The 22,797-nt window shown below is 44.8% G+C and overlaps 1 protein-coding gene across 5 annotated transcripts in view; it reads left to right on the forward strand.

The window, feature by feature from the left end:
- Positions 1-21,577, forward strand: part of HTR2C (5-hydroxytryptamine receptor 2C) — a 235,556-nt gene extending 213,979 nt beyond the window's left edge. For 3 of the 5 annotated variants that reach the window (XM_061598372.1, XM_061598374.1, XM_061598373.1), the window contains 2 exons: positions 16,497-16,697; positions 20,374-21,577. In XM_061598372.1, coding sequence (XP_061454356.1) covers positions 16,497-16,697; positions 20,374-21,200 — 1,028 coding nt within the window. In that variant the 3' untranslated portion in view covers positions 21,201-21,577. The remainder of the gene's footprint in view (positions 1-16,496; positions 16,698-20,373) is intronic. The other 2 variants (XM_061598377.1, XM_061598378.1) reach the window with 2 other exon arrangements.
- The last annotated feature ends 1,220 nt before the right edge of the window (positions 21,578-22,797 follow it).

Consider the following 22,797-nt stretch of genomic DNA (forward strand, 5'->3'; position numbering starts at 1 on the left):
GTGGCCAACCAGATGCCTCTTCTAAGAAGTCCCAACGGAGGACCTGAGCGGAAGAGCACTCTCCCCTCCTCTGGCTTCCGGCAATTGGCTTCCCCATTTGACCCAGGAGGTCATTTCCCCAAGACCACGCCCACCTCAGCTGTGGGACAGGTGGAGACACGGCTGGACCAGCTGCCCACACAGGGTTGACATCCCTGTGCATTGAGTTCAATCCTGTTTGCACTGAAACCCCTACTAAAACAGAGGGGGAAACTTCCATCATAGCTCTTTTCCTGCAACCGCAGATGTTTGGAGGTTGTCTGGATATCCTGTGGCAAGGAGAAACACTGTACCTCAGTGGCAGAGCACCTGCCTTGCATGCAGAAGGTCCCAGGTTCAAGCCCAGGGCCAGGAGAGACCCCCTCCCATCTGAAACCCTGGAGAGCGGCTGCCAGTCAGTGTAGACAATACTGAGCTAGATGGACCAATGGCCTGATGTTCCTATGTTTGCACATGCTCAAGAGTGTTGACTTCACATGTATGTGTGTGTCCAGGTACAAAACTGGACAGACTATGGATGGTGTCCTGGCCAAGGACCCACACACACCCATTCAAAAAGGAGACATTAAAAAAAAAATCCCAAGCAAACCTTTTGATACCTGTGAATCTGCATCTCTCTGTGCCAAAATGTCTTTGGTCCAACAGCTGCTCTCTTTAGATGAAAGGTGACATCTTGGGAGGGGGGAGCCACTCTGCCTCCCTGTTAAATAACAGCCTTTTAATTCTGAGGACTCTGGTTGAGACGCAGAAGGCACAAAGAGGCCTCTTAATGCCCGCTGTGCCTTGCAGCATTTATGCACCTGGATTTGTGCGGCTGGCTGCTGGCGCATCTCTGTTTGCTTGCAAGAATGAACACTGGAAATGGTGTCTCTGAGCGGCATCTGCAGCTGGAAGGATCTCTTAAGTCACAGATGAGGAGAAAGACTTTTCTCTCTTTGGGACTCCAGAGAGTCACCATGAGCCAGAAAAAATCCTGGGGTGGGGGAACTTCAGGCCCAAGGGCCATATGTGGCCCTCTGAATCTCTCTGCTCCTTGGGATTCTCCAAAACCCACGCCTCCTCCCCAGCCACATCCCTCACTGGCCCTGCTGTGCACCCTCCCAGAATGTTTCTGCCTGGCTAAAAGTGTGACCCTGGACTGTGCTCGTGTCTCTTGCTTTCCTCGATGAGGGATAGAGAGGGGTGTGAGAGTGTGCATAGAAACTAACCTATTGTACAGAGGTAACATTTGCATTTCTTGCCATTTTTGCCACCCATTTTTGCCTCTGGCCTCACCCAGCATTGGCATTTGGCCCCCAGATAGTTACCCAGGAGGGAATGTGGCCCTTGGTCTGAAAAAGGTCCCGCACCTCTGGGCTAGATTGACCATAGGTCTCATCCTGCCTAAAGCAGTTCAAACTGAGTGCCTGGAGATCTGAAGGAGAGTGCATGTTTTGAATGCAGGGGGGTTCAGATTTAATCCTTGTTGTTGGATTTTTGATATATATTGCAGTGGAGTGCAGAAATAATCAGCCTATTAAGACTGCTAGTTGAAAGAATAAAGAAACGTAAGGTTTATTACTACAATAGACAGTATACAGCTAGATAAATCAACTGTTGGATTCAGGATAAGGCAGCTTCATTTATTCACACACACACACACACACACACAGAGAGAGAGAGAGAGAGAGAGAATACTGGAAGGGCCCATAGCTTAGAGGTATTATCATTATCATTATCATTATTTATTACATTTCTATACTGCCCCATAGCCAAAGCTCTCTGGGCAGTTTACAACAATTAAAAACATTAAAAACAAATATACAAATTTAAAAACATTTTTTTTAAAAAAACTGGCATCTCCAGTTGAAAACACAGAGCAACGGTGGGCTCATGGCATGAACCTTTGCTTGTTCAGATGAAGGTTGGTTGGAAATTGCATCTGCCAAATGCAGGGAGGTAAAACAAGGCTGGAGGCAAGAGCATTAAAGGAAGGGTTTTGCGGGGGGGGGGTTGTTTCTGAGCGTGTGATACTTCTCTTTTCCCACTGTTGCCTTGGCTTAAACAGGCTTTGCAGGTTTTTTCCAAACTGCAAAACCTGCAGAGCCTGTGTACTCACTGTTGGAGCAGTACAACAACGGCACCAATGACCTCGGGAGGGGGTGGGCTGTCCCAACACTGGAGGCCTTCAAGAGGCAGCTGGGCAGGCACCTGTGGCGTATGCTTTGAGTTGGATTCCTGCACTGTGCCGGGGGTTGGACTCGATGGCCTTGGAGTCCCCTTTCAACTCTACGATTCGATTACTCTGTTTAGCAGAGACAAAACAAATGAGATGGTCTGCCTCCAGCTCTTTTAATCTGAGCAGAGCATAGACAGCCACCTTCTACCAGCTGTTTGTCCATCTAGCCTTCCTACTCTGCTTGGCAACAACTCTCCAGGGTCTCAAGAAGAAGTCTTTCTCCTCATCTGCTACCTGGGATCTCCTTACCTGGTGTTGCCAAGGATTGACACTGGGGCCTTCTGTATGCAAAGCAGATGCTCTGCCACTGAGCTGCATCTCGTCCCTTGCCCTAAAATTGGCCATTACAAGGAGGCTGGCCCCTGCAACCTGTCTTGGGAACACTTGGCTTTCAGAGCTGCTTCAGAGCTTTTTAAAGCTGTCTTTCATTTTATTTTTAATCACAGAGCCTGCCCCCCTACACAGACTTTTTTCATGTCTCCCCCCCATGCACTTTTTCTGGGGAGGGGATCGGTATATAAAGCTCAGAAAAGTCTTCATTTCACAGACTACCCCCTCGCCCTCTGTGAAAATATTTTTGAAGGCAAAGGCCGTGATATTTGTGTCTGTCGGGAGCAGCTGGAGGGAATGTTCAGAGCTGAATCGAAATGAAACGCTCCTGCCGGAAACCTCAAAAGACTGGAGACACAGCGGCTCTGACCCTTGGCTCACGCTGCTTGGCTTTAAGAGAGGAGGGCGGGCAAGGCAGCAGGGGGCTCGTGCGGTGCCCTCATTTCTCCAGAGCGCCTTCACCTCCAGCACCAGCCCTCAAGGAACAAAAGGGCAGCTGGGGAACGAGGGTAGCCATAGCATCTCAGCTCTCTGCATGTTGACTTCTGACGTTCTTAGCAAGCCAGATGTTCCAGCTGTTCTCACGGACCAGCAGGGATAGAGGGGCCCGTTCGTTTTGGTTCTCTCAGTTTCTCATTTGTCTACTCTTAATTTTAGTTCTCCACATTTCTGCAGAAATTTGTGATTTTTGTAAAAAAAAATTGCCACGAAAATTCTTCAGCGCGTTAGTGTGAATTTCTGCTAAAAACACATTTTATGGAGCTTTGACTAATGCACACATTTTTGCAGGCAAGTTTTTCTCATATAATGCATTCTTCTATGTTATTTTCACTGATAATCTAGCTTCATGCACATTTCCCCCTAATATGCATTTTTATAATCATTAGTTAGAGAAGTGCATCACCAAATGTGGATAAGTGTGCAAACTGAATTGAATTCATCCCCTATCCCTATTGGCCAGGGAAATTCTTTTTCTCTCCTGAGACCTACCCTCTGGCAAACGGAGAGGGGCCATAGTTCAGGGACAGTGCACACAGGACGTTTTAGGTTCAATCTCCAACATTTCCTGGTAGAGCTGGGAATGTCCCCTGCCTGAAATCCTGAAGAGCTTCTGCCAGTCATTAGGGACATTACTGAGCAGGAGCCTGAGGTGGACTAACCGTCTGACTCAGTATAAGGCAGCTTTCTGTGTTACTTGGATATATTCAGAATCATGAGGACTAGAACATGAATCTGTCTTTAAGTGATGGCCCATCGCATGAGTGGCACAGCACTTGCTTTGCATGCAGAAGGTCCCAGGTTCAACCCCTGGCATCTCTCCTCATCAGGGCTTTGTTTCCAGTCCCCTGATCATCCTCGTTCCCTGCCTCAGAAACTTTTCCAGTTTGTCTGCATCCTTCTGAAAGTGCAGTATCCAGAACTGGACGCAATACTCAAGATGAGGCCTAACCAGTGCTGAATGGAGGAGAACTAATGCAATTTGGAAACTACACTTCTGTTAATGCATCCCAAAATAGCATTTGCCTTTTTTGCAGCCACATTGCAGTGTTGGCTCATATTCAACTTGTGATCAGCAAAAATTCCAAGCTCCTTCCAGCATTTAATATTGCTGAGCCAAATATCCCCCATCTTAAAACTGTGCACTTGGTTTCTTTTTCCTAGGTGTAGGACTTTGCATTTATTCCTGTTAAATTTCATTCTGTTGTTTTCAGCCCAATGCTCCAGCCTATCAAGATCACTTTGAATTTTGTTTCAGTCTTCCAGGGTATTAGCTATGCCTCTCAATTTTGTAACAACTGCAGATTTGATAAGTGTTCTCTGCACCTCCTCATCGAAATGATTAATTAAAATGTTGAAGAGCACTGGACCCAGGACCGAGCCCTGTGATACCCTAGTCGTTACCTCCCCCCACTTTGAAAAGGAACCATTGATAAACACTCTTAAAATATGATTCTGTAGCCAACTGTGGATCCACCTGACAGTTGTTCCATCCAGTCCACATTTAGCTAGCTTCCGAATCAGAATATCATGGGGCACTTTGTCAAAAGCTTTGCTGAATTCAAGATATATTATGTCCACAGCATTCCCACAGCCTACCAGGGAGGTTATCCAATCAAAAAATGAGATAAATTAGTTTGGCAAGATTTGTTCTTGATAAACCCATATTGGCTTCTAGTAATCACTGCATTGTTTTCAAGATGTTCACAGACTGACTGCTCCAGAATTTTCCCAGGGGTTGATGTCAGGCTTGTTGGAAGTGGCGCAAGAGCAACTCCTGTTTGGGTTCTTTTGTGTGTATTCCAGAAGGAAGATAGAGTCAGAGTCCTCCAGCTGGCTAGACTTGCCTACCTTTATCTGTGCTCTTCTCTACCTAACTTCCTTCTGTTGTAAACTGATACGCTCAGAGAAGCTGACCTGCCCCTCCTTCCTTTGTCTTCTTTTTCGGCTGTCTGAGGAGATATCTTTGTCTTTGCTCTCTCTCCTGAGCCATGAGGGCAATACCCAAGTCTGGGAGTTGCGCCTCCAACTTAGTTAGTTAGTTAGAACTAGGCATGTCTTTCCTGTCTGCTATGCATTGCTATAAATAAAGTAGCTTTTCTTATTTTACTAAGTCTTAAGTCTCAGTGATCTAAATGCAGGGTAAAAGCCTGATACTTAGGTAAATACACATACTGGCACACACGCAGCTCAGACCGCTGAGGATCTTTGCATATATGCATATTATTGCATAACAAGGCTGACTTTTCTGTAGTTCCCAGGTGCTCTTTTTTGCCCTTTTTGAAGATAGGGCCAACATTTGCCCTCCTCCAGTCATCTGGCACTTCACCCATCCTCCATGCTTTCGCAAAGATAGACAACATTTGCTCAGACACCCTGTTCTTCTCAAAAGGCTTCCCCTGTACTTCCCCGCCAATATGTTAACATAAGTTGTGTCAGTCAGTGCCATGAACCTATTACCTTTCAATTGAACATAAGCAGCCTTAGTCCAGCCCTTGCCAGTTAAGTCACGGCTGCTCTCTGAAACATTTATCAGTTAACCTTCTTTTTTTAATGTCTTGCACTAATTTGACATCCTTGAACGTGTTCTATAGCGTTCAATTCCTGAAGGACTAATTAAGTAAGTGCTTTAATTAATAGATGGCGGGGTGCAAAGAGAACCAGATAAAAATGAAATGTTGGCTCACATTTGGATAGAGTCACGTCTGAAATCCCCAGTTTCTACCCACTAATGGGATCTGAAGGGGGAATCTCTTGCACAGGAAGTGGGTCTGCCACGCTTCCGAGGAAGGGACATCGTGGGTATTCTTGGCAAGTCACCAGTCTCACAGGCTACAGAGGGCAAACGGTGGTTTTGCATCATCAGCCAATCCTGATTTCCCTGCAGAGCAAATAGGGCTGGGCGCATTCACATGTTGCATTTTTAGCACACATCCAAAACAGCTGGGAGGGCATCTGTAAATGTTATGGGCGAAGAGCAGAGATGGGGAACCTGTGGCCCTCCAGATGCTGTTGGACTTTAACTCCCAACAACCCCAGCCAACATCCTCAATGGCCAGGGATGGTGAGAGCTGTAGTCCAGCAGCATCTGGAAAGCCACAGGCTGCCCAGCATGCTCAGAGAGATTTGGGAAGGGCAGCTGCTTAGCCTTTGTTTGTTTGCCACCCTTGGCTCTTTTGGGAGGAAGGGTGAGATATACATTTAATAAATAAATGAATGAACGGGCTCCGTTTCCCTATTCCCCCCTGCACTCAGAATAGTCTGGGTCTAGTCATGGCTTCCAAAGGCAAACTTCAAAAGCAAACCTTCTGAGGCTGTTTGTATCATGGGCATTACAGCATAAGGTCTCAAAAACAAGCCTCATGGAGGCCTGTAAGTATCAGTGAAGAGCCATCGGCCATTTTCACGACCTTATTTGTGGTTTATTTGCGTTTGTTCCTGTTGCACCTCATCGCCATCAAGGCACTCGCGGCTCCTCATGTTCCCTTGAGCAACAGATGCAAGGCTCAAATCAGATTTCCTTTTCCAAGTTCAGGCAACAATCAGCATCACACACAGCTTGTGTTTTCCCCCCGTCCCTTGCTTTTTTGTGGTTTCTTCTCTGGAATTATCAGCCGTAATACTGTTTTGCCTCTTTAGGTTTGAGCTTTTTAAAGGCATGGTAGTTCATGCCGATTGCTGGATTTATTGCAGTGGAGGCAGGAATGAGAGGCGTGAGTGAAATGCAACTTTCATTTGTAGCAACTGGGGTTTGAAAATCATGGAAAGCAAAATCACATTTGAAGGCAAACCTACCTAATCCACAGTCCCAAAATAATACATGAAGTGAAACATAGCTAGCCTTCAAAACCTGCAGCTCTCCGAATTTTGCAGTCATGTTCTAACCAAGGAATGTGTGGGAAAATGCATATATTAGGGGAAACACTACATAAACATGCATATATTGCTGAAAGTAACATTGAAAAGTGCATTATATTAGGGGGAAATCCTTATGAAAAATGTGTATATTGGGCAAAATTGCATATAAAAATGTGTATATGGGAATAATGTGCCCTAAAATGCTGCCAAATTTTTGTGAGGACTTTAAAAAAAAAATCACACTGCAGTGTGAAAGGAATGATCTTCAGGACCTGGGAGAGCTCCAAGAGAACAGAGACGTTAGAACTTAGGCAAGTCCTGAGGTGCCTGAAGTAGGTCTGATAATTACCCAAATTCTTCCTCTCCTTTTATGAGCTGGTAGTATCTTGGAGGCAGAGCTGTGGGTTGAAGTCTTGAGCTTCGATACCTCTGAGTGGCCTGCCGTCTCTGTGTGACTCATCTTGATGGCCCGGTTGCATACAGGAATTCAAATGAAGGGTGAAGATCGTCATTTCCTCGAGCTGGCAGGGAAAGGAGCCACGGTCCATTGTGCACAGGACATGGCTTGCTCCTTCCAGAGCGCCACTCTCTCCTGCTGCCGGGGGAACCATCAGCCCATCTCTGTGACCTTTTTTTTAAAGACAGAGTCTGTTGGCTTTTAAACCTCGTCAGGCAAGTGAAATACCATTAACTTTACAACGGCAGAAAATTAATCCATCATCTCTAAGAGACTCTAAAGGGTTCAGTGGAGGGCACTTTGAATGCTGGAAAGCTGGGGGACCTTGCTGTGCCAGCTCTTGGTGGGGGAATTTAAGCAGGTGTTTGATTTTCCATTGACTTGAGCGTTTTCATTGCTCTGGTGCTTTGACTGATGGTTTCAAGCTGCCAGCAGCCAATGGCTATGTCTCTTTTGTCTTTGCCATTGTTCAGTGTGCCCATGGTTTAGGCTATTCCTTTAGCAATAAAATTATGAAAGCATACAGTGGCTCTAGGTACATGCTGATAAGAACATAAGAAGAGCCTGCCACTTGGATCAGGCCAAAGGCCCATCTAGTCCAGCATCCTGTTCTCACTGTGGCCAACTGGATACCCATGGGAAGCCCACAAGTAGGACCTGAGTGCAACAGCACTCTCCCCTCTTTGAATACCAGCTGCTGGGGATCACGAGGCATACTGCCTCCGACAGGGGAGGGAGAGCACAGCCATCACGGCTGGAAGAATGCATGTATGCATTTATTTAAAACATTTACATCATCATCATCAAAACCATGATGTGTATTTTCATGCCACTTTCCTAAAAAAAATGGTGGCCATGTTGGCTTACAGCATATCAAGTGAACAAGTATAACAATGGAAAAGAATAACTTATTAGGAACAATTAGAAATAATCATAATGTCAATAAGTAAACGCCCAAAAAATCAGTCCGTATCACATTGTATAAAACAATATAAATAAGTCAACCTAATTTATTAAGAGCTTAGGAGTAAACAGGACAGAGAGTGTAATGCTTCACACAGAGATAAAAGAAAATATACAAAAGTGAGAGGTGGGGGAGGGGACTCATCATTCCAAAAAGGCATTCCACAGAAGAACAAAAATGCACATATTAGAGGAAAGCATGCATAAAAATGACTGGATTAGTGAAAATAACATACAATAATCATTATATCAGGAGAAAGTGCTTGCAAAAATGTGCATACTAGTCAAAGCTGCATACAAAAATATGTTTATTAGGAGAAATTTGCACTAAAATGCTAATGAATTTTCATGAGGATTTTTTTTAAAAAAAATACGCAAATTGTTGCAGAAATGTGAAAAACTTAAATTGAGATTGGAAAAATGAGAAACGTGGAGAACCGAAGTGGACAGATTTCTCCATCCCTCTCCTCTGCTCCGTTCCGCCCCACCCCTCCCCTCTTGGCCAGCTTGCTCTGCCCAGGCCTTTACTTGGCACCAAAATGACAGAAGTGCTGGCACTAAGCACACCTCCAAGGGGAGGGCATTCTGGAGACCTGCGCTCTGTCAGCTGGGAGCTCCCTCTCATGGTTGTGACTAGTAGACATGGCCCGTGGCCAGTCCCTTCTGTCTCCCCTTAATGCAGTGGCGGCTGGTGCCCACTGGGACTGGTGGGGCAGGAGGCAGGGAGCCCAACAGTAGGTGGACCCAGGGCCAATGACAGGCAGGGCCAACTCATTCTAGTTTTGTCTCCATCCTCCTCCTCCCTTGCTGAGTTCTACAGCGGAAGCACTGACGCTAAGGAGGAAGCTGGTAGGCAACGCTAACCCCTGGATTGAAGGCAGGTGGCTGGGGGCTGGCTGAGCGCAGAGTGGGGATGGTGGGGCAAGGCCCACTTTGCCCTAATGGACCAGTCTCCATTGCCTTAATGTGTTTACTGGCATTGAAATTCTGTGTGTGTGTTACAGACTACTCCTGCTTCTCCTCCCTCGCCTCCTGTGCCTAGTTTGTGTTAGATCTGAACATATTGAAGGACGGTGATGTAGCTGAATCATCCTCTCATTTTACCACTCGCTGACCTTTGTAGCTTTTTTCCTGGGGTTAAAGGCAGGTAGTTACAACTAAGGGGGAGGGGGATCCTCATTGCTGGACTGGGGAGGAGGATTCATGCCCATGTTTAGCCCTTGCCTCTCTCTACCAGCAGAAGGCTTGCTTCATGGATTCTCAACCTTTCCCATAGCAAGCCTTCTGTCTCGTGAGCCGAATGAACGGGTTGCGATTACTGGGAGTATGTTCTAAATCTCAATATGCTTATCGGGAAAATTAGTTCCATTAAGATTTATGTACGGGGGGTGGCCTCCATTTAAGATGCGCCGGCAATTATGCAGATGATAAATTACGGAAATAAAATAAATACATTTGTTGTGATTAATTCTTTTTAAATTAATTAAATAGAGCAGGTGTGGAGGCCTCTTAATTAAAAAAATTTCACATGGAACTTGGCAAGCAGAACTCCCCCGCTCCCAAATCATGTGGCAATTTTTAGTGACGTTCTCATGCCTTGCAAAAAGGTTTCTGTGCCTCAGTTTTTCTTTCCATTTTTTCCTTTCTATGCCATTTACCCATCCCTAAATTGTGCGGCCTCATGTGGCATCAGTCAATGGACTCAGCAGTGTTTGACATCTTGAAGATGCCTTTCAAGGAAGAGGCACCACAATTTGGGAATCAAAACTGTAGGGGTTTGTTTGTTTGTTTTGCAATGCCTCCAAACAAATCGATTCCAGAATGCCCAATGCAGCTCTCTTGAGATGTGCCTTCTGGTGACAGACCCTTGGTAGGAATCCTATGCCCTTGAAAGGACGTTAAACTCTTGCCCTACCATCACTTTTCACAGGTCAAATTGAGAAATGAGCATGAATTTTAGTGCACACAGATTTAAATCTGAATTGGGAAAAGTTGCTGGAGAATTTCCTTCTCTTTCCCACTCACCCTTTTAATCCATTGCAGCTGAAATTGCTGCCAGATTCTGCTCAAGGTGGAAGTTGGACCAGAGTTTCAAGCTCTGCCTTGAGTGGAATAGCAGTAGGAGGTTTTGTTTTTGCTGTTTTTGCAGCATCCACACAACACTGTTGGCATCAAAATACCAACCAGTGGTTTCCCCCCATTTAATCCAGATTTAGCCTTTCTGGAGGGAAATCCAATACACAACAACAGAAACAAAAACTATTGCCAATGACCTTTTTGTGACATCTCAGTGATGACACATTTGCAAACAAAATCCACATTTGGAAGCACCCTGGTTCTCACTGAGGTAGTGAACACGTCTGGGATTGTACTACTTCAGAATCCAGGTGAAGGCTCACGTGGTTGGATTCTCTTTCAGTCTGCGTACACACCATACATTTAAAGCACATTTCCCCCTCCCCCAAAGAATCCTGGGACCAGTAGTTTACCCATTACAGTGCCACAGTTTCCAGTACCCTTAATAAACTACGCTTCCCATGACTCTTGGAGGGGGGGAGAGAAATGTGCTTTAAATGTAGTGTGGATGCAGCCCCATAACAATTTTTGTTTTAAAAAGTCCCTGTGCATAGAAATCTGGTGTGGCAGGGAAGAGGATAGACTAGGACCCTTTTCCCTAACACATTGGCCTTCTATGTGCGGGGATTATTTTTTCTTCTCATGGAGCAGCATTCTGTCATGTGAGCCTCCACCTGCAGTCTGAAGAGACAGGTTTACCACTTCTGTGAGAACAAGGTCAAGATACGGCTCTTGAAAACAAATGAGAGCTATTGTCAGCCACAGGGAGTGCATTGATGTCAGCACATTAAGTCTAAAGAGGAGCTGTGCTTTCAGAGACCTAAATACCGTCTGCAGAGCAACAGTCGACAATGCCCTTGAATCTTCCTGTAACCCGCCAGGAAGGATTTGCTTGTTTTTAAAGATCAGCAGTGACAAAAGTTGCCTGATTAGACTAATTGTCCCGTCTCTCTCTGCTCAGAGAGAGGACGATGGCATGCCATTAGCGATGCGCCTCCTCAAGATGATGGGGAAATTTTGCGAGTCACTTGTCTGGGAATGGAGTGAAGGCAGCGAGAAAGTGCCGCTTCTTCTGTTGCCTGATGCTGCCTTTCAGACTGAGAAAGGCTTCACTTTTGACAGGAGAGGCGGATGCACCCGGGAAAAACTTTGCACTCCCTTGAGAGTAATGCTATGCAGAGAAAGTTAAGACTCCACGTAATTGCTTGCTATTTCTGTGAAGCCCTTGGCTGCTGGGGTGTGTGGGGGGACTATGGAAAGTGGAGGAAGGGAAATGGGTTAGAGATGGAAAGACCTGCCAATTCCTGTTCTCTCTGTTTCTCATTTTTAAAATCTCAAATTCAGTTCCCTACATTTCTGCAGCAATTTGCTTTTAAAAAAATAATAATAATCCTCAGGAAAATTCTCCAACATTTTAGTATGACATTCTCCCAATAAGCATATTTTTGTAGGCAGTTATGACTAATGCACACATTTTTGCAAGCCATTTCTCATCATATAATGAATTTTTGTATGTTATTTTCAATTGTACATTCATTTTTCGGCACACTTTTCCTCTAATATATGCATTTTTGTAAGCATTGTTTGGTTGGTGAACTGCATCGCAAAATTTGAATACATACGAATTTCAAAGCATGGCTGAGTTTCAATTTTCCTATTGTTTCAGAAAGTGTGAGTTTGATAGATTCGGATGGAAATGCAAACTGAATCTAATTTCTTCCCCATCCCTAAAATAGGGTTAGTATGAAAACATTTCCATTGCAAAGGCTGCATCACCATCATTTGTGTATCTTGGCAGGAATCAGCATTTGCAGCCCCTGAACTCCTAAGAGCAGTGTTTGTTCACCAAAGAAGGTTTAAAGAGAAGTTGGCAAACAAAGTCATCATGGGTAGCTTGCTGGATAAAACAAAAGGGTGTCTGGAGTCATGTTTACCCTGAACTGCATGCCATGAACCACAGATGGGGAGCCTGTGCCCCCCCAGATGTTGTTGGACTCCAGCTCTGATCAGTCCCGGCCAGCACAGCCAATGGTCAGCTGTGGAGGGTTGCAGGCTCTCCCATCCCTAATCAAAATATTCATTGTAACAATAAGAGGTACATGACCAGTCATAAGGGAAAGGATCTTCCCTTGAGGTCAGGGGGTGCACATCAGTGGCAGAAAGCCTTGGGTTCAATCCCCAGCACCCCCCAAACTAGACCTTGCTCTCATGGTGTTCCCATCAGCCCCAGCATAGTGCAGCAAGTTGCCCTATGGCTTACTTTTCATCTCTCCCTTGCCCCATTTCCTTCCCTCTCTACCCCTCGTCCTCTTGTCTGCCTGCGCCTCCTGCAACTCACAGCCCTTCCTGTTCTCATGTTCAGCCATATTTACCACCCCTTTTCCTAACACAGGTTGTGGATATTCAACAGCCCATGACTGACCATTCCCCCTCCACAGGCAGAATGTTTGTGAATATTCTGTCATGTTACAGGATCACAGAGGAGAGCTGGAGGGGAGAGGGGCTCTTTTTCCCATGCCAACAAGAAGCTCCAACCATATTGTGGTATAGACCAGTCTTCCCCAACATGATGTCCTCCAGATGTTCTAGACTCCATCTCCCATCAGCCCCCACCTAGCACAGTCAAGCTGGAGGGCACCAGATTGGAGAAGGCTGGCAGTCCAACTCAATACCAAGCAATTTCATTTGCCCGTATAAAAGGCAGCAACCTCATCTTGACTCTGTTGCAAACACTCATGAGCATCCCAGAGGGCAGATTTGTCCCTTACCACTAGAGACAGACAAATAGGTACATTTAGGGTTCTCTCCATTTCTCATTCTTCCAGTCTTAAATTCAGTTCTCCACACTGGGGGGAGAGAGGAAAAGTCCTCCTGAAAACTCATCAGCATTTTCATGCTAATTTCTCCTAATATGCATGTTTTTGTTAGCAATTTGGTCTAACGTGCACCTTTTTGCTAAGCAGTTTTCTCTAATATCATGCATTTTTGTACATTATTTACACAAATGTATGCATTTCACATTAGTATGTGCGTTCTTGTACCCATTCTGTGGCTTGAGAACTGCCTTGCAAAATTCAGAGAAATGCACATTTCAAAGATTGACTGCATTTCCGTTCGTATATCAGTTCAGCATGTGCAAATGGGGCAGGTTCACCTTTAAATGAAAAGCGAATCAGATTTCTCCCCCTTACCTCTCTCTCAGCCACTCTGGTTGTGAGCACAACAGGGCAGTTTAAGGGTCTGACGGGGGTCACAAATCACCAAAGCCCCTAAAACAAAATCTTCTTTTATGCACCCCAAGAACCACCCTTGGACAAACACGCACATAAAGTTTCACTGCACAATGTGCAAGCCTAATCCCTGTTTTTGAGCTTAATGGGTACAAATGGTCTGGGAAGCAAAACAGCTGCCTCCCATCCTGGAAAGAAATTGAAGAGTTGCTTGTGCCACATTTAGAGGGCCATCACCTTTCGAGCAACCGGTTCAGCCACAGGCCGCACTGAGCTTCGTTTCCTTAAGCCACACATGCCTCGCTTGGCGCAGAGGAAGCTTCTCTTCCTTCTTGCCATGGAAAAGTGCCCACGGCTCCTGGCCCTTCTCAAGGCTAGTTAGCAACCTCTGCTGGCTTGTCTAAAAGAAAGAAAGAGAGAGAGAGAGAGAGAGAGAGAGAGAGAGAGAGAGAGAGAGAGAGAGAGAGAGGCCCATTGGTTTGCCAGCTGGCTTGATTTTCCTTGGGGACGGGCTGCAGCTCGGTGGCAGAGCATCGACCTTGCATGCAGACAGTCCTAGGTTCAATCGCTGGCATCTCCAGCTAAGACTGGGACTACGCCCTGCCTGAAACCCTGGAGAGCTGCTGCCAGTCAGGGTAGACAACACTGAGCTTCATGGACCAGGGGGTTTGACTTGATGGCCTTATAGGCCCCTTCCAACTCTACTGTTCTATGATTCTATGACCAAAGGTCCAACTCAAGATCAGGTGGCTTCTTTTGCTCGTATTTAGGCAGAAGGCCATCATCACTCTGTGACAGAGCATCTGCTCTGCATGCAGAAGGCTCCAGGTTCACCCCTTAGCATCCCCAGATATGTCCCCCCTTAGAAACCCTGGGGAGCCTCTGCCAGTCAGTGTAGTCAACACTGAGCTAGATGGAGCAATGCTCCAAGTCAGGATAAGGCAGCTTTTCTTTGTTGCTCATGTGGGAACACCTTATGGTCCAGGTGGAAATGACTTCCAAGGTGCGGCTTCCATGCGGTGCATTTTGGGAATGGGTGACCAGTGAATCGTGCTCCATAAGCCTGCCCTGCTGTTGACCTGAAGTTTCCTCGTTTAAAGAATTTCGATTCTGCCTTTTTTGTGTGGTAAGAAATCCAATGCAGCTCACAAAATGAATTAATGTTTTAATAATAGGAATAAAAAAAAGATGCAGTTAACACTCACATACAGAAGAATTAAAGCATGTAAATCCAACGTTTAGGAAATGAAATAAATCCTCTGATGGACTACTCCACAAAAGATGGTCTGGATTTTAAAAGATCCACCCGTAGGTTGGCTATAGGCAACGGTCTCTTCAGCCATCTCTGTGTTATGTGCCTTCAAGTCGATTTCGACTTATGGCGACCCTATGAATCCATGACCTCCAAGAGTCAGATCATGTAAGTTCAGGTCTGCGGCTTCCTTTATGGAATCAATCCATCTCTTGTTTGGCCTTCCTCTTTTTCTACTCCCTGCTGTTTTCCCGTGTTAGCTAGCTGAGCACAAAAGGGGGCTAATAACTGGTTAGCTGTTCTTAACGTTGTATTTTACATTCTTGTGATCTGCCCTGCTACCTTCTGCTGATTTTTTATTATTGATGTCGCTGCTGCTGCTACTTTTGTTGTTGCACTAAAAGCGATGGAGTCCTGCAGTTAAGAAGGAATGGACACTGTCAACGGGCGTTTTCCAAACTTCTGAAAGCTGTCTGATCATTAACACTGACAGATATTCATTTTTAGAATATGCAAGAGAGGAAAAAACGTCTTCTCATCCCATCCGATAGGTTTGCCCTCTGTGTTTATGCATGTCACAAATCTGGATGTGCCCTGAACAGCAACTCATGCAGAAGCACTAGGTAGGAAGCTGTCTCACACCAGGTCAGACTATTGGTCTATCTAGCTCCGTATTGACTACACTGACTGGCAGGAGCTCTCCAGGATTTCCGGGGTCTCAGGCAGGGGTCTCTCCCACCCCTTCCTCCCTGATCTTTTTAACTGGCAATGCCGGGGATTGAACCTGGGACCTTCTGCATGCCAAGCAGATGCTCTGCCACTGAGCCATGGGGCTCCCCAATGGCAACCTTGATTACTTTATTTACTTTCTTGTGACACTTCAGCAGATTTCTCGTGGCACCCAGTTGACGGATCATTGAGCTGGGGGCTCCCCAGGGATGGATAAATCTGTCAATTTTAATTTCTCTGTTTCTCATTTTGCCATTCTTAAATTCAGTTCTCCACACTTCCGCAGCAATTTGCAGATTTTTTTTAATCCTCGTGAAAATTCAGCAGCATTTTAGTGCAAATTTCTCTTTATGCCGTTTTGATTAATATACAATTTTGGCAAGCAGTTTCTCCTAATGTTATGTGTTTCTGCATGCTATTTTCACTAGTATACATTTTTATGCACACTTTCTCCTAATCTATGCATTTTTGCACACATTGGGTAGTATTCAGTGCTAGTCCTACTCAGAGGAGAAGTATTCAATGAATATACTCTGTGCAGGACTTAGATGAATAAAACTCAGTTGGAGAATTGCATCACAAAATTCAGAGAAATGTGAATTTTGAAGGATAATTGTTTTTCTGTCCATGTATTGTTGCAGGAAGTGCAAATTAGGTTGCTTCTCATTAAAATGCAAACAAAATCAATGTTTTCCTCCATCTCAGGGCCTCCCCTCCCTGGGCAATTCTGAGCCTAAACGGGGTTGTTTATAAATGGTGCACAACCCTTCTCCCGACTTATTTTTCTTTTCTTTCCTTGCCTCTCTTTCTCTCTTTCTTTTTTCTTTCTCTCTTTCTGTGTTTCAGATTATGCTTGGCCCTTGCCTAAACAATTGTGTCCCATCTGGATTTCCCTAGATGTCCTCTTTTCTACTGCCTCTATCATGCATCTCTGTGCCATCTCCCTCGACCGCTATGTCGCGATCCGTAACCCCATCGAGCACAGCCGGTTTAACTCTCGCACCAAGGCAATAATGAAAATTGCTGCTGTGTGGACCATCTCTATAGGTAAGCTGCCCACCCTTGTGCACCTGCTGTAACCTCAAAATTACTGGCTTTTCAGAGCCCCTATTAATATTTTTAATAATAATAATAAAAGTTCCCATATATTTACTTTTATTTGGGCCGCAGCAACTGATGATAACAGATTGTTGCTGGGAACAAGAAGCCTTTATTTTTTAATTGGCTGGCAGAGGTTATTAAAAGCATCATATTTGATCCAGGGTCAGTTTTGGTACCCATATTGACAAGAGGCCAAACACCTGAAGCAGGCCAAAAGCAAGCCGATGGGACACTGGTTGAGTGAACAACATAGACCTGGTTGCAATAAAGACCTTTAACCCTTTCCCCCCTTTAAACTGAGAATTTTCCTTTCTCTTAAAAAAAATTTTTTTTGTCCCCATCCCCACTGAAATCTGTGACAACATCCCCCTTGCTTCTTCCATACAGTCCCTGGTTCTATCTGCTTTGCATGCAGAAGGTTCCAGGTTCAATCCCCAGCAGCATTTCCGGGAAGGACTGGGAGAGACCCTTGTCTGGAACCCTGAAGAACTGCTGCCAGTCAGTGCAGACCACACTGACCTAGATGGACCAATGGTGTGATGCCGCATCCTCTGTTCCCTAACAGAGTCAGAGGCAGTGTGGGCTGGTGGCACAAGCGGGGATTTGAACCCACAAACTCTAGACTCCTGGCCAGGCTCTCCTCCCCACTATGCCATACCAGCTAGCACTGTCTTAAAAAATCACACTGGCTGGCTTCCCCTTCACTTCCAGGCTCAATTTGTGGTGCTGGTGCTTACTGTTAAACCAGCCTAAAGCAGTCTTCCCCAGCCTGGAGCCCTCCAGATGTTGCTGGATTCAGACTCCCATCAAACCCAGCCAGCACAGCCCATGGTCAGGGCTGCTGGGAGTTGGAGTCCAGCAACATCTGGAGGACCACAGATGTTCCCCATCCCTGTCTTAACTTTTATCAGAATTGTCACAGACTCTTGTCTTTTTATTGCCTTTTGATCCCCATTTCCCGCCTGTGTGCAGATAAATTGTCAACTAGGATAACACTTCTTGCAGCTGACTGTGGATTCTATTACACAAAAGCTTTTGCCATGTTAAATGTTTTCGTCTTTAAGGTGGCATAAACCAAAACAGTGATCCCTCTGGGAAAAATGGAAAATTGTGATCAGTCCCTCTACAGTCTGAAGTGCTATAGCCCACTGAACCACCTCAATATTTTTTTGGCCCAGATGTTGCTCAGTCTTTATCCCTTACCATCAGTGGCAGCTGGGGGCTCCGTGGCAGCTGTGGCAGTGGAATCTGCTCTGAGTTTTAGTCCAAACTTTCAAGGAGCTGTCCACGATGCTAAGCACATGGACCACTAACCACCACTACTTACCATAACATGTATGTCATGAAGCTCCCAACAAATAACTGTATATTTTGCCCACTTGCGTATGGGGTAGTGAGAAAAGAGAGGGGGGTTGTCATGAAGGTCCTGGGCCATTTGGTGGGTGGTATAAAAGTTTGGGTTCTGACAAGAGATGTGAGAAGGCAGTGATTTCCATTCTGACCTGCATTTGTCACAATCGGCATGATTTCCGTTCTGCAGCAGTTCAGTTTCCACCACATGCTATGTTATTTGTCTCACTGTCCACCATGTAATGTAAGTTATGTAACTATTTACGTAACTTAAGTAACTTACATTCAATTCAATGTAAAGGAAACATCAAAACAATGAAAAAAGGCATTAATTACATGTCATTTATGGACTTAAAACAACAACAATGTAAATGAATACCTATCGTAATCGCTTGACCGATTTCAGAACATAAGAAGAGCCTGCTGGATCAGGCCAGTGGTCCATCTAGTCCATTCTCCTGTCCTCACAGTGGCCAACCAGATGCCCCAATGGGAATTCTGCAAGCAGGACCTGAGTTCAAGAGCACTTTTACCTCCTGTGGTTTCCAGCAACTGGAATTCAGAAGCAAACCACCTCCAACCTTTTCCCTGCCTGGTCGTAGATGAACATGAAGACTGAAGCAGTTTTTGCTTCTGCTTCCTTTTCCATCCGAATTCTCTCACATCCCTAGTTCTAATCCAGGGACTGGCCCTGTTTGCAAGGTGGGCTCAGGACATTTTGCTGCCTGAGACAGAGCATCAAATGGTGTCCTCATCCTAACTCAAAGTGTATAGTACCCAAGGTTTGTCAAGTTACTTTGTCACCTGCAATAGAAAATCCCACAATCCTTCAAGTGTGGACTTGGAGATGACACGGAGAGCAAGGGAGATGAGGAAAAGTGGAAAAGAGGATGTGAATGTGAGGCAGTGTGGCGTGACTATCATGAAGGGACCCTGCACTTCTGAATTTGCCACTACACCACTGCAGGCAGGACAACTAAATATGAATGGCTGGAAGAGGAAAAGGGGTGGAAACTCAGATTAGACCCATTGAAATTAATGCTCATGTCTAACTTAGATTTATTAATTTTGATGGGTCTATTCTAAGTAAAAATTAGTTGAATGCAACCCAAAGTTCTTGGCCACTTCGATACCTCTTTCTCTCATACATATATGCACTTTAGGGTGTTAATTCTTCTTCCCTGACTTCCCTTTCCATTATCTATCTTCACATAGCTTCATTGTGAATGCATTGAGATCAGTCATTCTCATGTTAGGTTGGTTAGAAATTTGGTTTGGTTTGATGGGAGAATTTCAGCATTGTTTGCATTTGAATGTGAACCTGCCTAATCCATACTTACCCAATCAGTATGGGAACACAACTGCCCTTCAAGATGCACACATCTCCAAATTTGGAATGCAGATCTCCAACCAAAAGGTGTGTGCAGAAATGTGCACTTTGGGGGGGAGTGTGCACACAAATTCTTACATTTGTGAACTTATTAATGCATTATATTAGGGAACATTGCTTGTAAAAACATTTGCATATTAGAAAAATAGAAAACACATTTGTATGTTAGGAGAAATGTCCACTAAAATGCTGGCTAATTTTTTGTGGATTGAATGGAAGATTGGAAAAATTAGAAACTCAGGTCACATCTGCACCATACATGTAAAGCAGTATTGTATCATTTTAAACAGCCATGGCTTCCCCGCAAGCTTCCAAGGAGCGAGAGTTTTTTACGGGTGCTGAGAGTTGTTAGGGGACCCGCTATCCCTCTGACAATTTCCAGAGTTCCCTGCGAAGCAATTCCCCATTGATTGCTAAACCACTCTGGGAACTGTAGCTCTGTGAGGGGAATAGGGGTGTCTCCTAACAACTCTCATCACCCACAGCAAACTACAGTTCCCAGGATTCTTATTTATTTATGACATTTACATACTGCTTAATCATTCGCATTTCTAGGACAGCATTCACCAGCCCAGTCCCTTCGCAATGTTACTGAGTCTACAGCTCCCGTCATCCCATACATAAAATGAAACCATAATTCAATAGAAATCATCACGAAACCATTGGGGAAGCACTGACTGTTTAAAGTGGTATAATAACTGATTGAAATGTACAGCGCAGATGGGACCTAACCTGAACAGATTCATCCATCCCTGTTCTGAAGTTAAATTATCATTACCAATCCAAAGCATAAGGGGTAGATAAAATGGATTCTAAATCTAAATTTAAGTAACACCTTCTGTTGTTGATTTTGGTCTTCTCTCTCCAAACGGATCTCTCCAGGAATCTCATTGCCTATCCCAGTCATCGGCCTGCAGGACGATTCTCGGGTGTTTGTGAATGGAAGCTGCGTCCTCAACGACGAGAACTTTGTCCTCATTGGTTCCTTTGTAGCGTTCTTCATCCCCCTCATCATTATGGTCTTCACCTACTGCCTGACCATTCAGGTCCTGCAGAAACAGGCATCAATATTCCTGTACGGGGAGGCGCCCAAGCAGAGGAGGAGTAGCATGAACTGCCTGCGGAAGGAGAACAACACGGAGAACCTCTCCATGCTTCAGAACCATGAGGCTGCTTCCCACTTAAACTCCCCCATCAACAAGGAAGGGGTGCTTTTCCGAAAGGGGACCATGCAGTCCATCAACAATGAGCGGAGAGCCTCCAAGGTTTTAGGGATTGTCTTCTTCTTGTTTCTTATCATGTGGTGCCCGTTTTTCATCACTAACATCATGTCTGTTCTCTGCAAGGAAGCCTGTGATGAGGATCTTCTCACAGAGCTCCTGGACGTCTTCGTTTGGGTGGGTTACATCTGCTCAGGGGTCAACCCCTTGGTGTACACACTATTCAACAAAATCTACCGCAGGGCTTTCTCTAACTACATTCGCTGCCGCTATGACAGTAGCAAAAAGTCGGCGCAGCGGCACAACCAGTGTCCAAACGTCTCGTCGATGGCTTTGTACGGGAAAGACCTCAATTTGAACAGTTACCGCAATGGCAATGAACTCAACAGCATGGAGCTAGACGAGACAGAGGATGCTTTAGAAATGCACGTGGGGACCTCAGAGCTCTCGATCAACAGCTGTAGTGCCGAAAAGACGAGTAGCGTGTAAAAGAACATGAACATGGATTTCACAGTGGCACAGCTACAGACAATGTATATGTTAATCAAAGAATGATGTAAATAATGCATTCCGGACAAAGCAGTCTCTCTCTTTTTTTATTTAACTTTTCACATTTGTTACTCATTTGCTTTCCATTGTTCCTAAAACAGAATCTGTATTTGCTGTTGGAAGCAGAGCAGGCAGGGCCTCTGCAGGAACAGTAGGTACTAGATCCACAATGGCATTTGTTATTTTGCTTCTAAAATGTTGATTTTATTTTCCTGGTGCATGAACAAAATGCTAACTATTTATCTCAGGTGGGTTTTTTTTCTTTTTTGGAGTCCTCAGTGGTCCATTATGAGTAGCCACAAATCAAATAAAGGGATATGGGCTTGGCCATTTCAGCATTTCTTATTCTCACATTGATGGTGAACACTGGATAAATTACATGTCTGTCTTCCTGGAGAAATACATGTTGCTCTTGGTTGGATAATTCAATGAAAGGTCAACCCAGCTCTGCGACAGCTTTGAAAAAAGGTGAATTTCATGCTAGTAGAGATCGTTTGGAGCGCAAATAAGACCACCAATATTGTCATGCCTTTATACAAATTATGGTGAAGCTATGCTTAGAATACTAGGAATAGTTCCAGTTGCCACATTTCCAGAAACCAACAAACAAAAATGGACATTTATAGAGCTGGAAAAGGTTCGGAAAAGGACAATCAAAATGTTCAGGGGACTGGAACAACTTCCCTGTGAGGAAAGGGAAATGCAACATTTGAGACTTTTTAGTTTAGAGAAAATGGCGAATAGGTGGGGGGCATGATAGTGATGTATAAAATTGTGCATGATGTGAAGAAAGTGGATAGAAGGGGGTAATTTTCCCCCTCACAAAATATTCTATCCTAGTGGGGTGATCCAATGAAGCTGAATGTTTGGCTGATAAAAGGATGTCTTCACACAGCACATAGTCAAAGGACTATTTATCTAAGTCCTACTCAGAGTAGACCCACTGAAATTAATGAACCTAAGACAGTCATGTCCATTAACCTGAAAGACCATCTTAATCCCTTATATACCCAGTCGATCACTGCGCTCTGCAGGTGAGGGCCTCCTGCAGATACCATCTTATCAGGAGGTCCATTCTGGACTACACAGGAAGCGGACCTTTAGTGTACTGGCACCTACTCTCTGGAATTCCCTCCCCTTAAATATTAGACAGGGCCCATCTCTGCTATCTTTTTGGTGCCTACTGAAGACCTTCTTCTTTCAACAAGCCTTTTAAATAGAGGCCTTATCTCAGTCTGCATCTGTGCTGGAATTGCTTTTTAAGATGCTTTTAAAGTTGTTTTTTAAAGATGTTTTTAAGATGTTTTGTTTTCATATGTTTTAAAGTCTTTTGTTTTTTAAGATATTTTAGAGTGTTTTTAGTGTTTTTGTTTGCCACCCTGGGCTCCTTTTTGGAGAAAGGGCAGGAGATAAATTTAATAAATAAACAAATAACTTCAATAGGCAGTGGTGACTGGTGGCTCCGATATCAGTGGGGCAGTGAATCTGCTCTGGGCTTTAGTTCAGATTTTCAAGGAGCTGTCCAAGACACCTTGGA

This window comes from Rhineura floridana, chromosome 16, assembly GCF_030035675.1.
Source record: "Rhineura floridana isolate rRhiFlo1 chromosome 16, rRhiFlo1.hap2, whole genome shotgun sequence".
In the NCBI taxonomy this organism is placed as follows: domain Eukaryota; kingdom Metazoa; phylum Chordata; class Lepidosauria; order Squamata; family Rhineuridae; genus Rhineura; species Rhineura floridana.